This window comes from Etheostoma spectabile, chromosome 2, assembly GCF_008692095.1.
Source record: "Etheostoma spectabile isolate EspeVRDwgs_2016 chromosome 2, UIUC_Espe_1.0, whole genome shotgun sequence".
Classification (NCBI taxonomy): Eukaryota; Metazoa; Chordata; class Actinopteri; order Perciformes; family Percidae; genus Etheostoma; species Etheostoma spectabile.
Window position 1 is genome coordinate 6,763,251 of NC_045734.1, and position 20,020 is coordinate 6,783,270.

A 20,020-nucleotide genomic window follows, 5' to 3' on the forward strand; every position below is an offset into this window, starting at 1 on the left:
TGTACATATGATGATGAGCACAGATGGATGTAAACAGTCAACACAAGATGCCGTAGTAAGTGCAGAATGTGTTCCAGGAGAAAAACCTAAACACCCAACAGACTAAAGAAGACCTCTGTCAACAGGTGTTTTGAACTTTGGTTCAAGTGTAGTGGCAAACTTGTTGAAGTCAATCTGCTCACACAGTTGTGTAGACATCCCAGTATTAATCCACATATTAACCCACGGTCCTTCCCGCTTTTGGTTTTCCTGCGTATTTACTAACCAGCTATCGGGTCCCCAGTGAAAGCCTGCCTGTAGTGTTCTCTGTCCTGCTGTTGTCTCCGTCCTGCTGCTGGCCCTAGATATCCATACATCCATGTCCGTAACATTACCAGGGTTAGCTTCTGTATCAGTAAAAGGGGGCTTGGCGTTCTCCTTTACCTTCTTAAGGTAAGCTAGGTTAGCCTCCTTGTGTAAGTTTCTCAAATGTAGGCTATTTCAAATTTGTGGGATGTTTCCCTGTAATAAACTGTCCACATATTTTACCGCCTTACACTGAAAGGCACTTGTTTTTATGTGACATAGTCATAATCAAATAAGACTCTGCCGCTTTCTTCCGACTTTCGGTATTTGGTCGGAATTTCTGGGTTCCCTGTCGGAAACTATACACGTCTACGGGAAATGTCATGGTCGGAAAGATATAACGTTATTTGCTTTATGAAACCCATTGACTAAGACGAAATCTAAGGACATTTACTCGATAATTTTAACCAAACTGATTTTTTTTGGCAACTCTGGCACATTGCCCATTACCACAAGCCTGTAAACATAGAGGCCTCAATGAAGAGAAGGGAGAGCAATGCAGAGTTTGGGAGCGCTTTTTTATACAGTGTTTGTTTAAAAATGACAGAGAAAGTAGTAACATTTGTGATGCATTCAGATTTTTTTTTTTAATCGAATTTGTTTAAAAATTAAATCCCGAACAGAGTGAATCGAGATCTCGATTTTATAATGATTAATCATGCAGGCCTATTACGTGTTGAATTTTATTTTTTGTATATGTGCTGAAATACACACCGATACACTGTTTGATAGATAGAATGGTGTCAGCAGTTCAAAAAAGGAACAGCAAAACAGAACTGATAAAACCCACTTTCAGTAAAACTGAACCTATTAAAATATACATTCTGGTTCCTCATTTTTAATGTGACACAGAGAGCAGAGTGATGCAATTACAAGAGCTGAAAACTTACTCTAAATGTTATATCAGTCACAACAGAGAAGCCACTGGTGTCTTTAGTGTACTGTTGTTCAAAATGGCACGACTACAAAAGAAAACATCTAGTTCTACATTAAATCTGGGTGTTAATGTGTGCATCCCAGGTGCTCGGGGGCTTGTAGTGGACACAGGCGAGGCAGCAGGTTGAGAAAGAGCTCAAACATCTTGGTGCTAATCACAGGTTTCAAGCAGCAGCCTGCTCTCTCATTGGCCTGGTTCATGTTACACACTTACATGCCTGTTGTGGGTGCAGTTTGCCAAAGTTTTTTTTTCTGTATCAACAATAAAAACACTACTGTGTACACTGCTGTTACATTGTAATCACAACACAATCTGAGTCGAGTAGCTGTTTAATCTTCATAGTGAAGCGTTACATTTTTACCAGTGTAACTTTTAAAGATTTTCTGAGGTTATTTTACAGTGTTTCTTCATGAGTTTCATGATTTTAGCCATTCAAAGCACAAGTAATGCATTTGTAATTTGATCTGAAATTATTTGGAAAAAACATTTGCTGCTTCCAGCTTCTTAGATGCGAGGATTTGAAGATGTTCTGTGTCATACATGACAGTAGACTAAACATGTGAAACAGAGAAATGCTTATATTTTGTGTGTGTGATCTCAATAAAACAGATACTTAAGGTATTTTTTCTCAGTAAACTAAATATCTATAGATTTTGAATTGTTGATTGGACAAAACAAGACATTTGAAAATATCACTTTGGACTTAAACAGGCATTTAAAAAAAGATTTAATTGACAATATGCAGATTAATTGATAATGAAAATTTGTTAGTACAACCAAGCTCCCTCCAACTATGATAAATAATATTCAGCTGAGAGCAGCCAGATCACTTGGTCCTGTTTAAACCATCAGTTCAGTATTGTGACTCCTTACCTTGCTGCCCACACAGGCTGCTGTATCCCAGGTTGATGGTGTTTCCTGAGGCTGTTCCTCACTCCAGCTGGTCTGATTGCCGTGTGCATTCTGGGCCTCTGGACCGGGAAAACCACTTGTGAATGTTCCGTTACCTACAAGATGATTAGAACAAACGAATGATGAATCCTGAATCCAAATAAACCTTAAGGAAACAGAGGCAATGCTTGTTCCAACAACAGTTTTAAGTCTATATCATCACATTTAAATATAGTACAGAGTGTGATGTAAATGTACTGTTCTTATGTAGCATAAATATATAAATATAAATAAATAAATATTTTCTAATCTCAATGACTACTCAAAGCATTTTTACATAGAACAGGAACCATTCACCCCTCATACGCATTTATACACTGTGGCCGTGGCTGCCGTACAAGATGCTGGACAGATAAACACTCCCACACATTTACACTCCAATGCACAGCAGGGTTCAGTGTCTGGCGCACTTTGACATGGGACAGCAGGGCCAGGGATCGAACCAGCAACCTTCCAATTGGCGGGCGGCCACTATAAGACTGAGCCACAGCGGGCCACATAAGGGATATATAACTAGATTTAGGAATAAGACAAGTGCATGTCATGTTTATACCTATGTAGTTGCTTTCCTCACAGTAGGGGTAGGGACTGTTGCACTGGCTGTTGGCACTACTCCAAGTAAACCTGCGGGAAACAAAGAAGCATTTGATGGGACAGTTTGAACATCGACAGATAAAACTGCAACACTGATCTTTTGAAACACAAGGACACATTAATGCAGCACTGGGAAGGTAATTATTCAAACTGTAAACCAGTATCACTTATCATGCCAGGACAGATATAGAGCATCTTACTAATTACAGTTTTTTTTTTGCAGATAGGGAGGCTGTTCAAACAGACGGGTGAAATGGCATAAAAGTAATAGTTTTCAGAGGAATACACACAATTACCAAAGCAGCAGCCATTTGGATTTAGAAGATTAACATTAGAAAGACCTTTTAATTTCTTATAAATTAATTAAATTTTCTGTCCAGTTCTTCGACACAAACTCATTCTCCTTCTATGGATAAATTCGAAACAACTTTGACAAATGAGATAACAAAATGCACTCTAGCATTTAACCAGAAGTGCAAAGTTCAGAAAAGTGCAGGGTAGATATAAAGACACAAGGATACATAAAGTTTGAACATATGAATGATGATAAAACGCAAAAACTCAAAATATCAACTTAGGCTTCTTTAAAGCTGCAACTCAACCCCACAAATGCAGACAATTAGAGAGTCTAACAAAGTTGTTGTGGCTACTGTTAACAATTTACTTCCATCACATGCAGCGGACACATCATTAGCATTCATTTTGGGTCCTGTTTCTGTCCTTTGACAAAGTCCAATAATAACTCTCTTTTTAGCTCTGTTTAAGTCTCTACTTGTGCTGCAAGATATGAGGAAAATGTGCAATAACATTGTTGAATATCACGATAATGATATTATTTGCAATAAATAAACTGATACCAAAGTGCACTTAGTCTGAATTTCTGCTGCGTTCAGTATTCTGCTTAAATACAAATATTGCTTATTGAATTTAAAACAAGTGAAATCATTTCTAACATTTTTATATTGAACAAATTGAACATTAAATTGAACATTAAAGTACCACAAAAAAGAATGAAGTGCAGTTTTCTACTGATATTTTCTTTTAACAAACAAAAAAACTTATTCTCGATATGTCGCAGCCTTTTGCGAAATGTATATTGTGCCAGTTGATAACGGAAGGACGCTAAAAAAACATATTATGTAACCCTAGTTTCTACTAACTCCTGAAGAAAATTAGCCTGACAAGCCAGAACCACATCAAGATGTTGGGTCTGGGAACTCACCATTGGCAGGGCTCAATCCGAGGGGCGGGATAAACGGTTGGCTTTCAAATTCCATCTAGGATAGGATAGCGCTACAACCAACCAGAGCAACACTGGTTGAAAGATTAAACTTTTGCTGTATCTGATAAACAAAACTACAAACACATCTTCCTTTTTAAAGAATGACTTCAGTGCTGTTCTGTGTTCCTTCTTCTCAAAGACAAGCTTACTGTTCGCTGATCACTAGCAGCCATCTTCTTTGTTTTCAAGTAGCAGGGAATTCACACGGAACAATCGCAACTCTGCCGTCATTATGTTAAGCCCGACCACCAACTCTATAAATGATGTGATTGGCTGGACTAAAGTTTGTTTTTTCCAGCTCGTAAACACAGAGTTGCTATATTGAGGTTAGCTGCAAATTAAATTTGCTGCCACTAGGGTGCGAGATTTCTAGGCTAGAGGAAAATATCAGCCCCTTCGGATCATTTCATTTTCAACTTTCTTCATCAGCTGTTTGGTGATGAATTTGTCATTAAAGGAGACCCCTTTCACATTACAGATCATCATTTGATTCATTGTTAATATAAAAATATTTATTTGTAAAAGGTTTTAACAAATCTGAATCCAAACACTTACCCATTGTATGATGCTGTGGTTGCTGGCTGAAGTATGTGGGGCAGAGCTTCGGTGGTGTTGTATCTGAACTCATTGGTGAGAGGGATGGATGGAGCTGACCATGTCTCTTCAGGCAAATACTGACCAGTCAGGTCTGAGGGAGCACATGACAACTTTCAATTAGAAATAAGAAGCAAAGCACAAGCGGTCTTTGTTAAAGACATTGGCAGGTGTTTATTTTACACTTAGCTTTTCCTTACAAAAATGAAGTATGTATTTACTATGAATGTCTTTACCCATGTTCCGGTCTACTCCTGCAGCAACAGCAGCAAAACTCGGGGCAAAGCTGGACGCTGTGGGATCTGGGCTTTGGCAAATGTCTTTACGGTACAAACTGTTCATGCTAAACAGAGAAAAGGCAAGAGTTACAAGTCATACAGGAAACAGATAAACACAACTGTATATTTCCAAAAAATAATCTTCTAACAATACTAATTATAATTCAAAGGTTGTCGTCAGTGGCCTGGACATGGCGCATAGTGGATAAATACAATCATCACATTTTACATTTTGATTCACACGTTTAAGTAAAAACTAATGCCAACACTTTTTTTTTTTAGAAAAAGAAACCCTGATAGAATATATAAAATAAACATTACTGTGTAACATGACTGTATATTTAGCATATCTGAAAGGTGTTTAGTTATTATGTACATTTTGTTTAACTAATTTCTTTTAATCCATATATAGAATACATTTCACATTGACCTTTTAAAACCAAATCTAGTCCACATTACCACATAAATAAGTCAGTTCATGTGTCCAGTTGTGTGTGTGTGTGTGTGTGTGTGTGTGTGTGTGTGTGTGTGTGTGTGTGTGCGTGTGCGTGTGCATGTGCATGTGTGTGCTGAGGTACCTGAGAGCTTTGTAGTTTGTATTCATGGTCTGGTAGCAGTCTCTCTCTACTGGGTAGACGCTGTACTGCATGGAGTCCCCTGTAAAAACCAAAAAGACAAATTGGTTTTTCACAAATGTCAAAGGAATTCTGTATTTGTCTGTGATACAATCCACGTGTTTCTATGTCGATTATGCACTTTTTTGGTTGTTGAACTTAATAGTATACCAATAGTTCTGGTTTCTCCTAGATAAGGTAGTGTTCCTTACTTTTTCTAGATGAGGTAGTGCAGGCGTGTGTTCGGGCGTTGGGGTCTTTGTCTCCCTCCATGCTGCTGGCGCTGCTCCAGCTTCCCCAGCTCCCTCTGCTGGCCCTCACACTGCCGGACGAGCTGCCGGAGTCCGAGCCCGATTCACACGCTCCACCACCACGCCGCTCTGTAGCACACTTCCGTCGAGTACGAGCAGGACACACACCTGCCGGACATCAATAAGGCCAGTGAGTTTCAAATCCTAGTGTTTGGTTATTGTCAAGTTAGTAAAGCTGCAAAGAACTGGGACAGGTTCAGGAGGACGCCCACCGTTCTGTTTCATGGGGCTCTCAACACTCAGTCCAGGCTTTGGTGCTTCTAACTTGGAGCCGTTGCAGCAGCGGTTCCTGTTGCGGGGTCCGGTGACGTGACGGTCCCCTGCTTTCCAATCGGGTTCTTTCTCCCTCTCTGGTATCACCACCACATTGTGCTCAGGAGCACTAAGACCAAACAGAAACAATGATTACACATCTCATCCTACTGTCATTTTATAACACTGTCAATTGTTTTTCACTGCTGGTTGATAATCTGTCGCTTTTTAAATATGACACAACAAAGACCAGTGTCATATGGCATTTTACTCTTCAATGTCACAATAAATGTAAATGTTTTCATGGTGAGGTTTACCTGGAGACATTTTCTGTCTTCCTGCGACTCCTCTTTCCCTTATTATTTCCGGATGCAGTTCCAGTCTCCGAACTCTGTGCTTTCTTTTTCTGGCCTTTGCCATCTTCTCTTAGCTGGAGACAGAAACAATAAAGTAACAATTTTTGTTTGTTAATGAGAAGACATTGGTAATATAAGCTTTGCAAAATACATCGAATTGAGTAAAGGCATAGTAAATTCCAGCACCTTCCTTACCTCCATTTCAGAAATGTCCCTTTTTACAGAGTCGATCTTCTCTGCATAGTGCTCAGTACAGCTCTTCTCTACAGGACTGCACACTAACAGACCGGGTCTAGGTCCTGGACCTACTGTGACGTTATCTGGGAAACCAGCAGGCATTTCCATGGGAAACATAATTGCTGCTGGCACTCTATCTTCTATAGTGCTGTGGGAGTCTTCTTTAAAGTCTGCGGTTGTCTTTTTATCCATCTCACTGATGAAAGCTGGTTCGTTGTTGTTGCAGATATCAGGGTCTGGTGTCAGGGGAGGGTCCGGCGTTAGGTCTTCATGTTCTTCATCCATTGTGACAGCATCAGACACGGCAGTTGACGAGCTTGACTTGTATTTGGTGTAATAGAGTGAAACCTTGTGTTTCTTTTGTGGTTGGGATGTGGTGGTTAAGGAGCCCCTCTTTGAGGAGGATTGAGTACGCGGGGCGGGGCTGTTAGCCAAGGCTGGAGAGCCACGCCCCTTACCTTTGTCTGAGGTGTGACAGGTGTCCACATAGCTCTTACAACTGCCCTTTGTTTTACTGCACAAAAGAGACACAAAATGTATTTAAATCCACATGGAGTATTTGTGTTGTGCAAATAGTTAACAGTAGCTACACTGTGCAAACAAATTACTGAACAACATTAGACATACTTTACTCCATTGGGTGCTATATTATTGCTGAGACCGCTATCCCGGGAGAGGACAGAGTTGTGGTTGCTCCTGATGCTGGGTGTGGAGAACTCAGTCAGGATATACTGGGCCTGATGGATAGCCATCAGACACACACCAAACAGGGAGAAGCTGAAACACAAACCAATATGACAATGTGTTGCACCTCCAATACACACACAAAACAATAATTAAGTACTACTGTGAATAGTTCAACTAATATTAGAATATTCTTTCTGTAATATAAATTTCCAACTCTGATCAGTAAAGGAGCATTACCGGCAACTTTTCTTCTTCTGACTCCTCCATTAAACACACTACTTTTAACTGATCGTTGTTTGTGTGGCATTGTTTTTTTGTTTTTTTTTATCATGTTAGCTAGATATCATGTTCATAGCAAACAGTAGTTTGAATAATAAAGAGAGGAGTAACGTAAAGCCTGTGGAATCTCCATACTTGCATACAATTTTTTGTGTGGAAAACTTGACAAAATAGCATTCAACCGATTATTTCTACATATCTTATGGAAGGGATCGTCAATGATCTAACAAACACTAAAAAAGGTACTTACCATGTGAAGACCAGGGTTATCATCCAGAAAGTTTCCTCCCAGCTGGGGCCAGGTACCACCTGAGCGCACAGAGGCAACATGTGGTGGGGCAGCGTCACATTGAGGGTGAAAGGGAAAGAGGTGCCGCGTGATGTCACCAGAGTAAGGTCCCGGATCACCCAGGATGAGGTGAAGTCTGGGGTGAAGCTGAGGACAAAGACAGGTAAAGACAATCAGAGACAAAGAAACGGACATAGAAAGAGACAGAACAAGAACATAACAAGGAAGAGAAATGTATATTAGGACATTTTGCACAAAAATGTAAAAGAGGAAGATTAAAAAAGCAGAACATGACTGAACAGATGTGGGCACAGCCAAAAGTTAAATAATAGAGTGCCGACATACAGCCACAGATAAAATCCCTTATCCTTTTAAATCTAACTAATATACAGCAATGAAGAAGTTAATGACAACAACATTTAAATATAAAGTGACAACAGTAAAAAAGAAATCCTAGGTAAACCAATAAAGCAGGCACTTACGCAATGGTGATCTCAGAGGAGGTGTTGTGGTCCAGGCTGAAGGGGCGACACTGCAAGACCTCAAAGCCAAATCCCTGACACTTATATCCATTAATATTCATTGACATGACTGTCAGAGGAAGCTCTCCTGCATTCTCCACCTTGAAACTCTTTCTGATGGCGAAAAGTGGCTTGTTGGTGCGCAGGCCTAGGAGTGACAAGCAGTAACATTTTAGTTTTGTGTGTTCGATTGCCTAATCTTTCTGTTTAAAGGGAATGTGTACCAATACACTTTATTACTTAACATGTAACGGTATTGAGTTTAACAAGTAATCTCACCATCACGACACTCCATTAGAGTTGACTGAGGAACATTGAAGCGCAGAGAGGCTCCAGGGCCGGGCAGTTTGGCTCCGACTCTAAGCAACTCTTTGGCCCCGTGGCCCTGCACCATCATCATGTCAAACACTGTTAAGTTGTTCCTGAAAAACAGTTAAAAAGAGACAAACAAAGACAATGTTTCACAGAACTAACATTGCACTCAACATGCTTGATAAATACATGCTTTAGTAACAAAATTTGTTCAAGACATCACAATAAACGGCCAACTAAGTCCAACCAATATTTAATTATTTATTCAGATTTTCACCCTGTAATAAAATGAAAATCATACATAAAGTAATTCCTGTGATACACACTGCACTTTAGCAGGAAAACAGATGCCTAAAACTGGTAGGCAACAGGCCTTTTTCAAGGAGAGCATTTTAACATGTTTATCACAGTGGGAAAAACACAGGTGTAAATAATAATAATAATTAAAAAAAAGAATGATGTCATGAATGTCCTTTGTTCCTGAAATTCCATTTAGCCCCTTTGGTTTTAAGGTCCTGGTAATGTGCATGCTGTCTCACTGTCAAGGATTACTGAAATGCTTGAACAGAACAGAGCCATTGTTACGGTTACTGTTACGGACTATGACACCTAAGTCAAAACATCGGCCGTGAAAAATGTCTATGAAAATCTCCACTGTTGTGAAACATTTCTTCCACTGTTCTTCCAAAATCCTCCGCAATTATGCAACTCATCTTAATAATATGAATCAGTACCTGATGATGAGAATGGTAGTGATGGGTGTGTGTTCAGAAGGGGTAAAGGCCACAGCAACTTCTCTGGCTTCCCAGGGCTGCAGCAGTAGACGCAGGACACCCTCCCCTGTTATGTCCTCCACATTCTCACCCCCCTGCACACAAACAGAGGAGAGAGGGGGAAAAGGTTTGGAGGGCAAGCAACACTGGGAAGACTGAAGCACAACAACAATGACAGTGATGTCAATGTGCTCAATAAAACACTGACTGGGAGCCAAAGCTCAATGAGTATATAAAAAATAAAAAAGTGTAATAATAATAATAATAATAATAATAATAATAAAACAGTGCAACAACTTTATTTCCCAGATGTGTTCTCAGGATTTACCTTGGGGGGGGAAGCCAACAGAGAAAACTCTGTAGTGCTGATGTTGACAGAAAGGGGGCTGATATTAAACCTGCCAAAAAACAGTTTTGACAAATCAACCTGAGGGATGTGCTGGAGCAACATGGTATAAAACATGGTATAAAACTCCAAACAGACTGTGAATGAATAATTCTTTGCAATATCAAACTTTTCACAGCATACCATTTGGTTAGGAGGTCCAAAGCCTCTAGGGGTTCTGGGTACAGGGAGAAGATTTGTATCTCTACAGAAACCACTGAAGAGGAAGGATTCTTCAGCATGAACGTCTTCACCTGGAACAAATAACAACAAATGTTTTCTTCACTCTGCAGACAAATGTCACTTATTGTGAGTGCTTCATTTTTAGTGACAAGTTATTAGGTGTTGCCCACCTTGCTCTCATTGATGGGTGTAGCACCAAAATCCAGAGGAGAGGACGTCTCTAACGGAAGTCTAGGCCACCTGAGAAGACAAAATGATTTACATGATTAATGACGTTAACAGTGTGTAATGATGGATTGTAAAACACATAATAGCATGAAAAAGAAAGCTGTGTGTTGCATTTAAGACTGACCTGCAAGACAGTTTGTCTTTGTGGCTCTGCCATCGAGAACAGAGCTCAGCAGCTAGTTTGCTGTCTATGGCCCAAGACGAGGGGGAGAAGTTGGGGAGGAGGGAACGCTGCCACTCAGAACGGCCTGATGGCACATTAGAGAGAATTACAACTTAATAAGCGAACACTAAAAAACTCAGAATATCTCTCACAGAGGTTTGAAGTGTCATGTTTCACCTGTTTCAGACAATCTAAGAGGGCAAAGTCGTCCACAGTCTTGTTCCGCCTCAAACACAACTTCCCCCTGCTGACAGACACATCATATATTACCACATCTGATCCTGTATATGGATCCACAACCCAGCACATTACTGTAGCCACAATGGCTGGTATTTTACCTTTACAGGAGGGGAGTGAAAGTAAAGGGGAATGTGCAGGGCTGTGCCCAGGCTGGTATGTAGACACAAGGTGAACCCCTGGTTGGCAGGCAAGGCCCTGCTGAGCAGCTTAAGGGACAGGACATGCCAGCAGCCCTGGGTAACTGTCAATGGAGCACTGAAGTTCATCACCTGACAGACAAGGGGCAGCAGAGACATAAGTGTAGAAAACTCTCCTGAACTTGGGATCCTTATAAGACGGTGAAGTGCAGTGTGTCAGAATGCACTTGGCATTAGGTAAGAGGAAGTTTAATGATCATTATATCATCATGAAATCAGATCTGCTTCCTTTCATAATACAAGGCAGTGGTGCATACCTTCATTACTCCCTGCAGCTTCTGTGAGAGGCTGGCATTCTTCACAGTGATGGGCATAAGGGAGTTTGTCAGCCACAAATCCACCTGGTCTGCATCTCTTTGTCTCACCTGGAACAGGCTGAACAAATCCCCCATGGTTCTTCTGCACAAAGAAACAACAGAATGCCAAAATACTAAGTTATTATATGGGGGCAGCAGTAGTTCCGTCTGTCGGAACCAGAGGGTTGAAGGTTCAAGTACCCATGCATAACAAGTATGGAGTGTGGATTGGAAGCCGGAGAGGTGCCAGTTTGCACTATTGAGGTGCACTTGAGCAAGGCAGCAAATTCCCAACTGCTCGGATCACCTGTCCATGGGCCGCCCCATTGCTCTGCCTATGTGTATGTGCATGTGTTTTGGGCCTGTGTGTGTAACGTGTAAAATAACTGAAATTGAATTTCTCCCCTCAAGGAACTAATAAAGGTATGCTTTTCCCCCCAATTATCCAGTGTGAGCCTTTTATCAACATCTGTAATGGACTGATTTCATTACAACAGAGACAATAAAAATGTATATTTTAATGTGTTGCTAACTACAGCCAGTGTTTTCAAACAAAAGGAAGCTTTGCTCAATTCTAATGGTCACAACATTTACCTATGTGTGATATGTAGTCCAGGGAAGCTGTAGGCGGTACGGTTTCCCAGAATTTTCAAACTGATATGATTCATGCATTTCCCTCCGTTGCCTGGCAATGAACCTGATTTAAGAAACAAAATATTGCAGGACATTAGGGTCAAATGTAATGGCCCTTATGAGATATTATGTGAATTGAGAAGATATTATTTGAAGAGAAATAAGTATTCACCTCTGCAGGCAAGTGTTGCCACTTCAGTGAAGTTTTTTGCCTGTGGTCTCAGAAGAACCTGATTAAATTCCAGACTGGCCTCCACTTTTGATAGCACCTGCATGTCCTGGAAAGATAAATGTCTTGTCATAGCCTATACATTTTGACTTGTAATATCTATAATATAGCAACAGAAAGAAAAACACCTCACCTTTACATAGAGCTTCTTGTCTCCAGAATTCAACATATAAACTCCTATTTTTGGTTTCCCTGTAAAAAAAATACCAAACAAACAAAAACAAATGTTCAGACAAATAAAAGCTGTGTACATATGTACAGTACAGGAGAAGCTATGTGATCCTGATGCATGTACAAATCAAACATTTTCTGCTATTTAAAAGGTCTCCCCTTACATTCTTTATATGGCATTAAGAGAATTTGCTAAAACCTGCTTGCAGAGATTGATCTCTTGAGCAACACTATGATACAAAGTGAAAATGAAAGAGGACCTCCACGTTCACCCAGCTAGTTTGAGAAAAAAAAAAAAGTTATAACAAGACTATACACCAAGGCACCGTCTGCTGATGACAGCTGACTGTATGCAAAACTGTGACACTATGACAAGTTCTTAGAAAAACAAACTGTATGCTGATGCGGTTTATCAACAAATGCAAACCCCGTGTGAGCAATCATGATAAAACTATTTTCAGTAAGTACAGTACACCAATGCAACGGATTTCATTTGATCTTCAGCTTCTGAGTTACTCTGGACAGGAAGCCTAGGAAAGCAGAACTGATGTCTTTTTATATTTATACTCATCTGACAGCAGCAGATTCATCTAATCTTTTCCCCGGAGTCAAAGTAAACAAGATTCAGGAGAAAGGGAAAAGCAAGCACTTACAATTTCAGAGAGCCTCATTAAGTCTACGTCTAGCATAAAAAATATGAACACTGTTTTAAACAAAAAAAATTTTAATTAACTTTTGCTTCAAAAGCAGTCCACCACTGAAATTTGTCCAAAAGACAAGACATTTTCTGAGGTCATTTGAGTGGAGTTTGAAGAAGAAGCAATACACTAGTGTCAGTCAGCATTGAGCTGTGCGGTATATTTAAGTGACACTGTGCAGCCCTGTCACATTAGCACAGCTCATTTGCCTGCAGACATTAGGTCAGACAGTTCAAACAAACCCACCTACGGTACCCTGTCCAGCAGCGGGGGACATCAGCAACACCAAAATGTGCTCAATGACGTAAGGCTTGAGTTTGTCCAGGTCAGTGGGTCGGTCATCACGTGCTGACAGACTAATCTGCAGACTGAGGCGCTCTTCACTCTTGAGGCAGGACCCCTGGGACGGGACAGGAAAGACATACCAGTCATGCATCAAACAGCAGGACAAGCATGATAACAATTAGGAGTAATCTGAGAACTTTAGTAAATAGAAAAAGAAACTAACAAAGAAAAAGACAAATAAACAACAAAAGGCAACTTGGATGGAGATGAGACAGAATATATGATTTTTTTAAATGAACAAGTTGCTAAAAGAAGGAATTAAGGAAAAGTGAATTTCTTTCTTTGCTCGGACAGACAGAGCAACCAATTATTTGCTATACAGTGACAGACAGAAACAAGCCTGTAGTAACTTACTACTCCTAACCCTTTACCCTACCTTGTGACTAACACCGTATTGTAGCTGATAAGTCAGTACTGGGTCAAATCTCACTGCAAACCAGGGCTGGTCTCAGGGGGCGAATCAGGACTTCACAACCTGCAGACAGATGCCCTGCCTTGGTGCCATGGGGGCTCAAGGATGCAATAGCAAACCAAACCTACTGCTAACTTCCTGTTAGGCTCATTTAATCTGTGAGCAGTATGACACTGACCAAAACCTAGTTCCCGATTATGTTAGCAAAGTCTTAAAAAAGCAACAGAGGAGCAGGTGTTGTTCTTGGATATGAGCCGCAGGTCACAGCTGGGAAACTCATGCAACAGAACGCCAGGGGGATTTCAGTTTGCATAATTATGAAATTATATTAAGGTAGTCTACAACCACCTCTTGCATCATTTGTATTGTGCCACATGAGCACTGGGAGTACTGCGTCAATTACAGTCTCTTGAGAAGGCAATTAAAAGTCTGGCAAGAGAGCTTGCCCTCCTCAGGGTTTCTGGAGGAAACAGAAGGCACTCTGATGACAAGCCTGACTGTTTTAGACTAGCTGGCTTTCTGCTCAGAGGAGTGGGCGTGACGAGAGGAGAGAGAAAGACTCACTACTCACTGCGAAGCAGGAACAAGCTAAAACTGATGAAAGATCATACATCACAAAAAGGACTTGGTTAATTGTTACCCTACAAAATAATGCCAACATGTTTCTATTTACATGTTGGGATTTGTATAGTCAGAGCATGTAAAAATAAAAAGGTCACATGAGACACAGCCATCTTCTAACCGTATACATACTGGGAAATCTATTTTCAGAAGCCAAACCAATGCTACTTGGGCGGAGTGATAAGCGCAACACCTGAAAACCACCATTGTTACTCTCTGCTCTTCACCACAGGGCTTCTTGTGTACTTTAAGTAAATCACTCCGCCCAAGTAGCAGAAGAAGCCATGCTTCTGCTTCTGAGAATATAGTTTCCAGTATGTATACGGTTAGAAGATGGCTGTGTCTCATGTGACCTTGTTATTTGTAAACGCTGTGACTATATAAATCACAACGTGTAAATAGGAACATATTGGTGTGATTTTGTCACTTATTGGGAGCAGTAAGCTGGTTGGAGCTGGTTACCTCCAGCATCTGTGGTAAGCTAGGCTGGCGGTGGGTGCGTCAGACAGAGTTACAACACGCACAGAGATGAGAAGGGTATGTATGAACTTATCTAACTCAGGGCGTAACGGTGAATAAGCTAAAGTCCCAATAAGTCGGCATGTTGCTTTAAAGACTAATCTATGCCCTCCCTTCTCATGCCATGACTGTTTGCAAATTAAAGAATGTTTTTTATTGTGTAATAATATATTTTCTCGTTTTAAAATTTTAAGAAATTAATTCAATTTTTGTTGTTACAAGACTATAGAGTATCTGGGTAAATCTGTTCCTCTCTGTCTCCATAACAGCACAACTAGTTTGAAAAGCAACTGTGATCACGTATGCATTTTACACAGGTGTGATGTGGAAACTTAAAACATCCAGTTTACATACACTGAGAATTGACTTTACAGCGACGGTGGAGACATAGTGTGTCCAGCAGCTAAACCTTTGAAATGATAAATATTTGATTATTTGTAGGAGTAGGTGTAATTTTAAGAATTAGGTAATTGGACCTATTTTGGTAGAACAACTATACAAGATACAAATACTGATTCCAAGCAGAGTATTTCACATGTCTTAGAACACGTGCACAGGGGATTTACAAGTACCTGAGGATTGTTAAGCAAACTCTTCGGTAAGCTGCACTCCAGGAGTAGACCCAGAATGGTGATGTTGGAGGCATCTTCCTGCAGGAGAAAGAGCATGACAGAACATGCAATTATGGCGTTAAAAGATTAATGTAAGCATTAGGTGATCTATAGAAACATCAGCAAGTTGAGTGGTCATCCATCCATCCATCCATCCATCCCTCCAAAACCAACCAACTTGCACACCTACATATTATCTATATATAAAGTTTGGGGTCATTTAATTAAATTTATAATTTCCATATCACTCCTTAGTGCAATCCTGCATGAAGTTGGAAATGATTCGCTGTTGCAAAGAATTGTTGATGAATGCAATTTTTAAAAAGTTGTAGAAATAAAATGCCTTCAAACATAATATTAAACAATATTTACATTTTATCAGATATTAAAACTCATTATTGCCTGGAACATTTACTACAGAGGCGTGTGTGGGTGAGGTCAGGCGGACGAGATTTTGGGGAAGGGGGTGCTCAGCTGTCCTTAAAAGGGGAGGCTCACATTCACCCAATTTGAAAACCCCTGTTCCTAAGGCACACGCTGTTTACTAATCTGACGTCATTTTAAAAAACTAACTGAGAAAACACTTGAGAACCCTTTTACCATTATGTAAGCACATAATGTAACCTAAAAACTGCTGCCCTGGTTAAAAAAACAATGTAACTGATCTGAGCTGGCATTCTGTCTATAATGGAGTGCAATGGAAATTTCTAAGTGACACCAAACTTTTGAATAGTTTGAGATAGATATATATATATATATATATATATATATATATATATACATACACACACACACACATTTAAACCTGTGTAAAAGGCCGCCAGATATGACACTAAATGCTCTACACCATCGACATATATTAAAATGTCAGCAGCAGTGTCCAGTGGAAGAAGGCACAAATTGTAACTGTGCTTTCAAACTTCTTGCACCCCCGTCTTGTTGTGAGCTACAGAGTCACTTTAAACTTGATTATTTTATTAATATGGATAAACAGGATTAAGGAATATCTGACCACTTAATGACCATGTCCTGTTACTTAACACTGCTAATTTATTGTTTGATGTAACTTGCGGTTTTGTTTAAAGGCGGTTGTTTGTACTTTTATGTGAAACTCTTTGCTGCTGTTTTAGCCAGGACACTTGTAGAAAAGATTCTGAATCTAAACGGGAATATTCCTGGAAAAATAAAAGGCATAAATAAAAAATACTAGGCACAAAGTTTGATCACACATACCACCCATTTTATAACTTCATCTTCAAATCTAATTAACAGACAACGCTTTGTGGAACAAAATATCAGCTTAAACATTATGTGTGATTTTAAGCAGGAATGCAAAAAAGACACAAACTTGTTGATAAGTATACTGCATGTAGGTGGAGAGTGTTTTTGTTGTATATACCCATATGTTAAAACATGGGGGGCTTGCTGAGAGGACAAATGTCTGCATTCAGCATAAGCAGCAGTCTGAGGGATTATGAGAGCTAAAGTCTCTGTACTTGGCAAGCTGACATTTTGAAACTGCAACCCCACTTCCTGTTGTGGAGGCACAGACTTCTTTCAGATCGCTTCTTACACTTTTCAATGCAGCTCCGTGCACCAATTTGTCATTGGTTTTCAGTCTTTTTACATGGCATTGAAGCGTTTACAAATGAATAATTGTACAAAGCATGTGTTATTTAAATGGATAATTTGTGGTTATACTCTGCTGGCTAACTTTTACATTTTTGAACAGGAAGGAAAGTGACAGCAAGAGCTTGTCATTGTGTATCACAAAGCCTCAATTTGTTAGCATGCAGAGGTCTGTTATCAGAGCTGGCAGGAAAGGGGAAATCAGCTGATTCCAATGATGACACGTTAGTCACTACTATGTATGGCCTGCACAAACAAACACAGAGACATTTAACTACATACCTGAGTTTGGGTCAGCTTAATGCTCTGGATGTGAGGGAATACTAGCAGACTATCTTTACTTTGGACAGACTTTAATGAACCCCGGTGAACCCCGACACCAAATACCTGGAAAAGGAACAGTTAACATTTATAAAAGGATTTTCAACACCATGTACACTATATTAGTGGGCCTAAACTGAACTTTTGGAGCAGTTTGTAACATGGTAGCTGATGTTTGTAATTATGAATAAAGAAAAAGAATGTAACTTCTCAATAATGTAGCACAACAGAGTGTATAATTTTCCAAACAAATACATTTGTAATCAACTATTTTTAACCTGCTTCCTGAGGACCAAACATAAGACCAACACAAACCATACTTTTAGCTACTGTATATAAAAACATAGTTTATGGCACCTTAATTTCAATTGTTCAGAAAAGGGAATTAAAGGAAAGATAATAACCGTACAATTAGTTGACACATGTATGTTTGCGAAAAATACAGATCAAAGATTTGTGTTGTTGCTCTCATTGGCAACACAAAAAAACAAGCAACTGACTGAAAACATTTGAATGTCTTTGAGGCACGTGAAGGGAGTGGCACTGTTGGAGGCAGTGCATGGGAGTCCAAGTGTCTGCGTGTCTGGGCGTGTTTGCTTGCCATTTATAAGCTACATGTGAAAAGCACTGTGGTGCATGGTTTAATGTGAGATGGGCAAAACTCACAACAACATAATACACACTCCTAATGTAATTGGAGGGAATCTTTATAGGTAATTCGTATTTACTTTGGTTCCAGTGCGGTTGACAAACAACTGAATTCTGTCACACAGGTTCAGTTTTCTTAGGCCAAACATTGTAACTGCTCTTTTTGAACATGCAAAAAGCATGTTACACAATTAAGTTGAAAGTGTAAAGACATAACTGTCACCAAGCAGTGACTAAAGCCTGTGAAATTGAAGAGGTCAGATAAACCCTAAAGTGGTAGCAAAACCAGTTGGGTTGGATTAACAGGGCTGACTCTGGGACTGGAATCCAACTAAGAGGATAAATAAGTAAAGGCAAAAACATTAACTCTGCCATAATCAGCTGTAAGATCAAAACCAACGGTTATGTGAATCTTTTTCTGAAAGTTTCACTGTGATCTACTTTTACTTTTCTTTCGTTTTAGGTCCTGATCACGTAATGTGGAGTCAACACCAGTTAACAATAATAAAAAAAGTCCAACATGCTTTTCTTTTAGCATAATTTGGATTTCATTTGTTTAGGAGTATGTGAATGCAGATGAAAAATGAAAACAAACATGGTGGATGCCAGCTATGCTATGGGCAGCATTAAACAAGCAGTCTGGTCTGGTGCTGTTTTGGATCACAAATTCTTGACAAAAAAAAAAAGTTTGATATGATTGAAGTTTGATTTGTAAACTCTGTCATAGCAGGGACACGCAATGTGGTAACACATCCAACATGTGAGCAGCTTTCACTTTGTTATGTGTTGATAAAAGTAGAGGGAAAAGGACCACTTGCATTATGATTAGGATTTCACCATTGCCTCAACAGAACATTTTGAGCAGGACGTGTATTGATGAAACTGACCTGGTATGACAGCAGCCCATGGGCCGATGTGTTTATAAATAATGTGTTTTCTACATTGCCCTCCTCAGACGGGAGGAAAATAAGTTTAAAAGATGCCTTCCCTCTGGGAGGGATCACCTAGGACAGAGAGCAAAACATGAGAAGTCATGTCAGATGATTCTACAATGAACAAGACGCACAAGTCAAAGCCAAATTAATACTTTAACATTATTACTTGTGAATATACACAAACACTGACACACATACACTTACTCTTCTGTGAAAGAACGGTATGTAAAAATGCCTGCTGGATGTAAACATTGACAGCAGTGTCACAGGAACTTCCTGGCTGGGGTTGTGTATATATATGGTTTCAGCTCTTGGGAGCCCCAGCGGCCTGTAAAAGACCGAAAAGCATCATAAATAAGTGTCTCTCAATGCAGCCTTAAATATTTCCTCATTCAAAATGAATGTCTCAACTCAGAACAATTATGTAATTAAAAAAATTTGAGAACTTTTGAACACAAAATAAAAGTCCTTTGTTGCAATTTAGGCAGCCAATTTAACGTAAGTAGTATGTCATTTTTTTTAAATAACTACACCCTAAAACTCTACATTCATATGGAGCTAAAACAGAGACAGTAACCTGTGGTATTGAACATTTGGTATTAAAACAATTAATATTGGCACTGAAATATGTTGAACTGATACATAAAACACAAAAAGTAATAATCTCACAATCCTATGATATTATTTCACTTTGACTTAGATGTCAGTGTACTTGACAGTTTTTCACTGACATCTCTTAAAACTGGGAAAACACATTTACTGACAAACTGTGAAGTTAAGGCATGAGATTTGGAGGTTCCAGGTGAACTTGGGGAAGACATTGAAGATATGCATTTTAACACATCTGTGAGGATTCCCGTGGAAGTGCGGTCTCTCGCCAGTAGCCTATGTAAATTCCTTGTAAACGCTGCCTTCTTTGTCCCTCCCCTCAGGCCCCTCCTCCC

General features: G+C 39.7%; 1 protein-coding gene across 2 annotated transcripts in view; it reads right to left on the minus strand.

Moving 5' to 3' along the window:
- tmem131l (transmembrane 131 like) overlaps nucleotides 1-20,020 on the minus strand; it is a 44,278-nt gene that overhangs the window by 1,159 nt on the left and 23,099 nt on the right. Inside the window, exons 5-33 of one of the 2 annotated variants that reach the window (XM_032535881.1) lie at nucleotides 19,281-19,404; nucleotides 19,029-19,145; nucleotides 17,455-17,559; nucleotides 15,505-15,582; nucleotides 13,282-13,435; nucleotides 12,300-12,358; nucleotides 12,110-12,215; nucleotides 11,899-12,001; nucleotides 11,266-11,407; nucleotides 10,910-11,080; nucleotides 10,749-10,815; nucleotides 10,533-10,656; nucleotides 10,351-10,420; nucleotides 10,142-10,251; nucleotides 9,941-10,010; nucleotides 9,574-9,707; nucleotides 8,807-8,949; nucleotides 8,489-8,675; nucleotides 7,968-8,153; nucleotides 7,379-7,528; nucleotides 6,710-7,265; nucleotides 6,476-6,588; nucleotides 6,119-6,288; nucleotides 5,808-6,014; nucleotides 5,560-5,638; nucleotides 4,940-5,046; nucleotides 4,665-4,797; nucleotides 2,787-2,857; nucleotides 2,156-2,289 (exon numbers count right to left, since the gene is read on the minus strand). In XM_032535881.1, coding sequence (XP_032391772.1) covers nucleotides 2,156-2,289; nucleotides 2,787-2,857; nucleotides 4,665-4,797; nucleotides 4,940-5,046; nucleotides 5,560-5,638; nucleotides 5,808-6,014; nucleotides 6,119-6,288; nucleotides 6,476-6,588; nucleotides 6,710-7,265; nucleotides 7,379-7,528; nucleotides 7,968-8,153; nucleotides 8,489-8,675; nucleotides 8,807-8,949; nucleotides 9,574-9,707; nucleotides 9,941-10,010; nucleotides 10,142-10,251; nucleotides 10,351-10,420; nucleotides 10,533-10,656; nucleotides 10,749-10,815; nucleotides 10,910-11,080; nucleotides 11,266-11,407; nucleotides 11,899-12,001; nucleotides 12,110-12,215; nucleotides 12,300-12,358; nucleotides 13,282-13,435; nucleotides 15,505-15,582; nucleotides 17,455-17,559; nucleotides 19,029-19,145; nucleotides 19,281-19,404 — 3,970 coding nt within the window. Of the gene's footprint in view, nucleotides 1-2,155; nucleotides 2,290-2,786; nucleotides 2,858-4,664; nucleotides 4,798-4,939; nucleotides 5,047-5,559; nucleotides 5,639-5,807; nucleotides 6,015-6,118; nucleotides 6,289-6,475; nucleotides 6,589-6,709; nucleotides 7,266-7,378; nucleotides 7,529-7,967; nucleotides 8,154-8,488; nucleotides 8,676-8,806; nucleotides 8,950-9,573; nucleotides 9,708-9,940; nucleotides 10,011-10,141; nucleotides 10,252-10,350; nucleotides 10,421-10,532; nucleotides 10,657-10,748; nucleotides 10,819-10,909; nucleotides 11,081-11,265; nucleotides 11,408-11,898; nucleotides 12,002-12,109; nucleotides 12,216-12,299; nucleotides 12,359-13,281; nucleotides 13,436-15,504; nucleotides 15,583-17,454; nucleotides 17,560-19,028; nucleotides 19,146-19,280; nucleotides 19,405-20,020 lie in introns of both variants that reach the window. The other variant, XM_032535875.1, reaches the window with a different exon arrangement.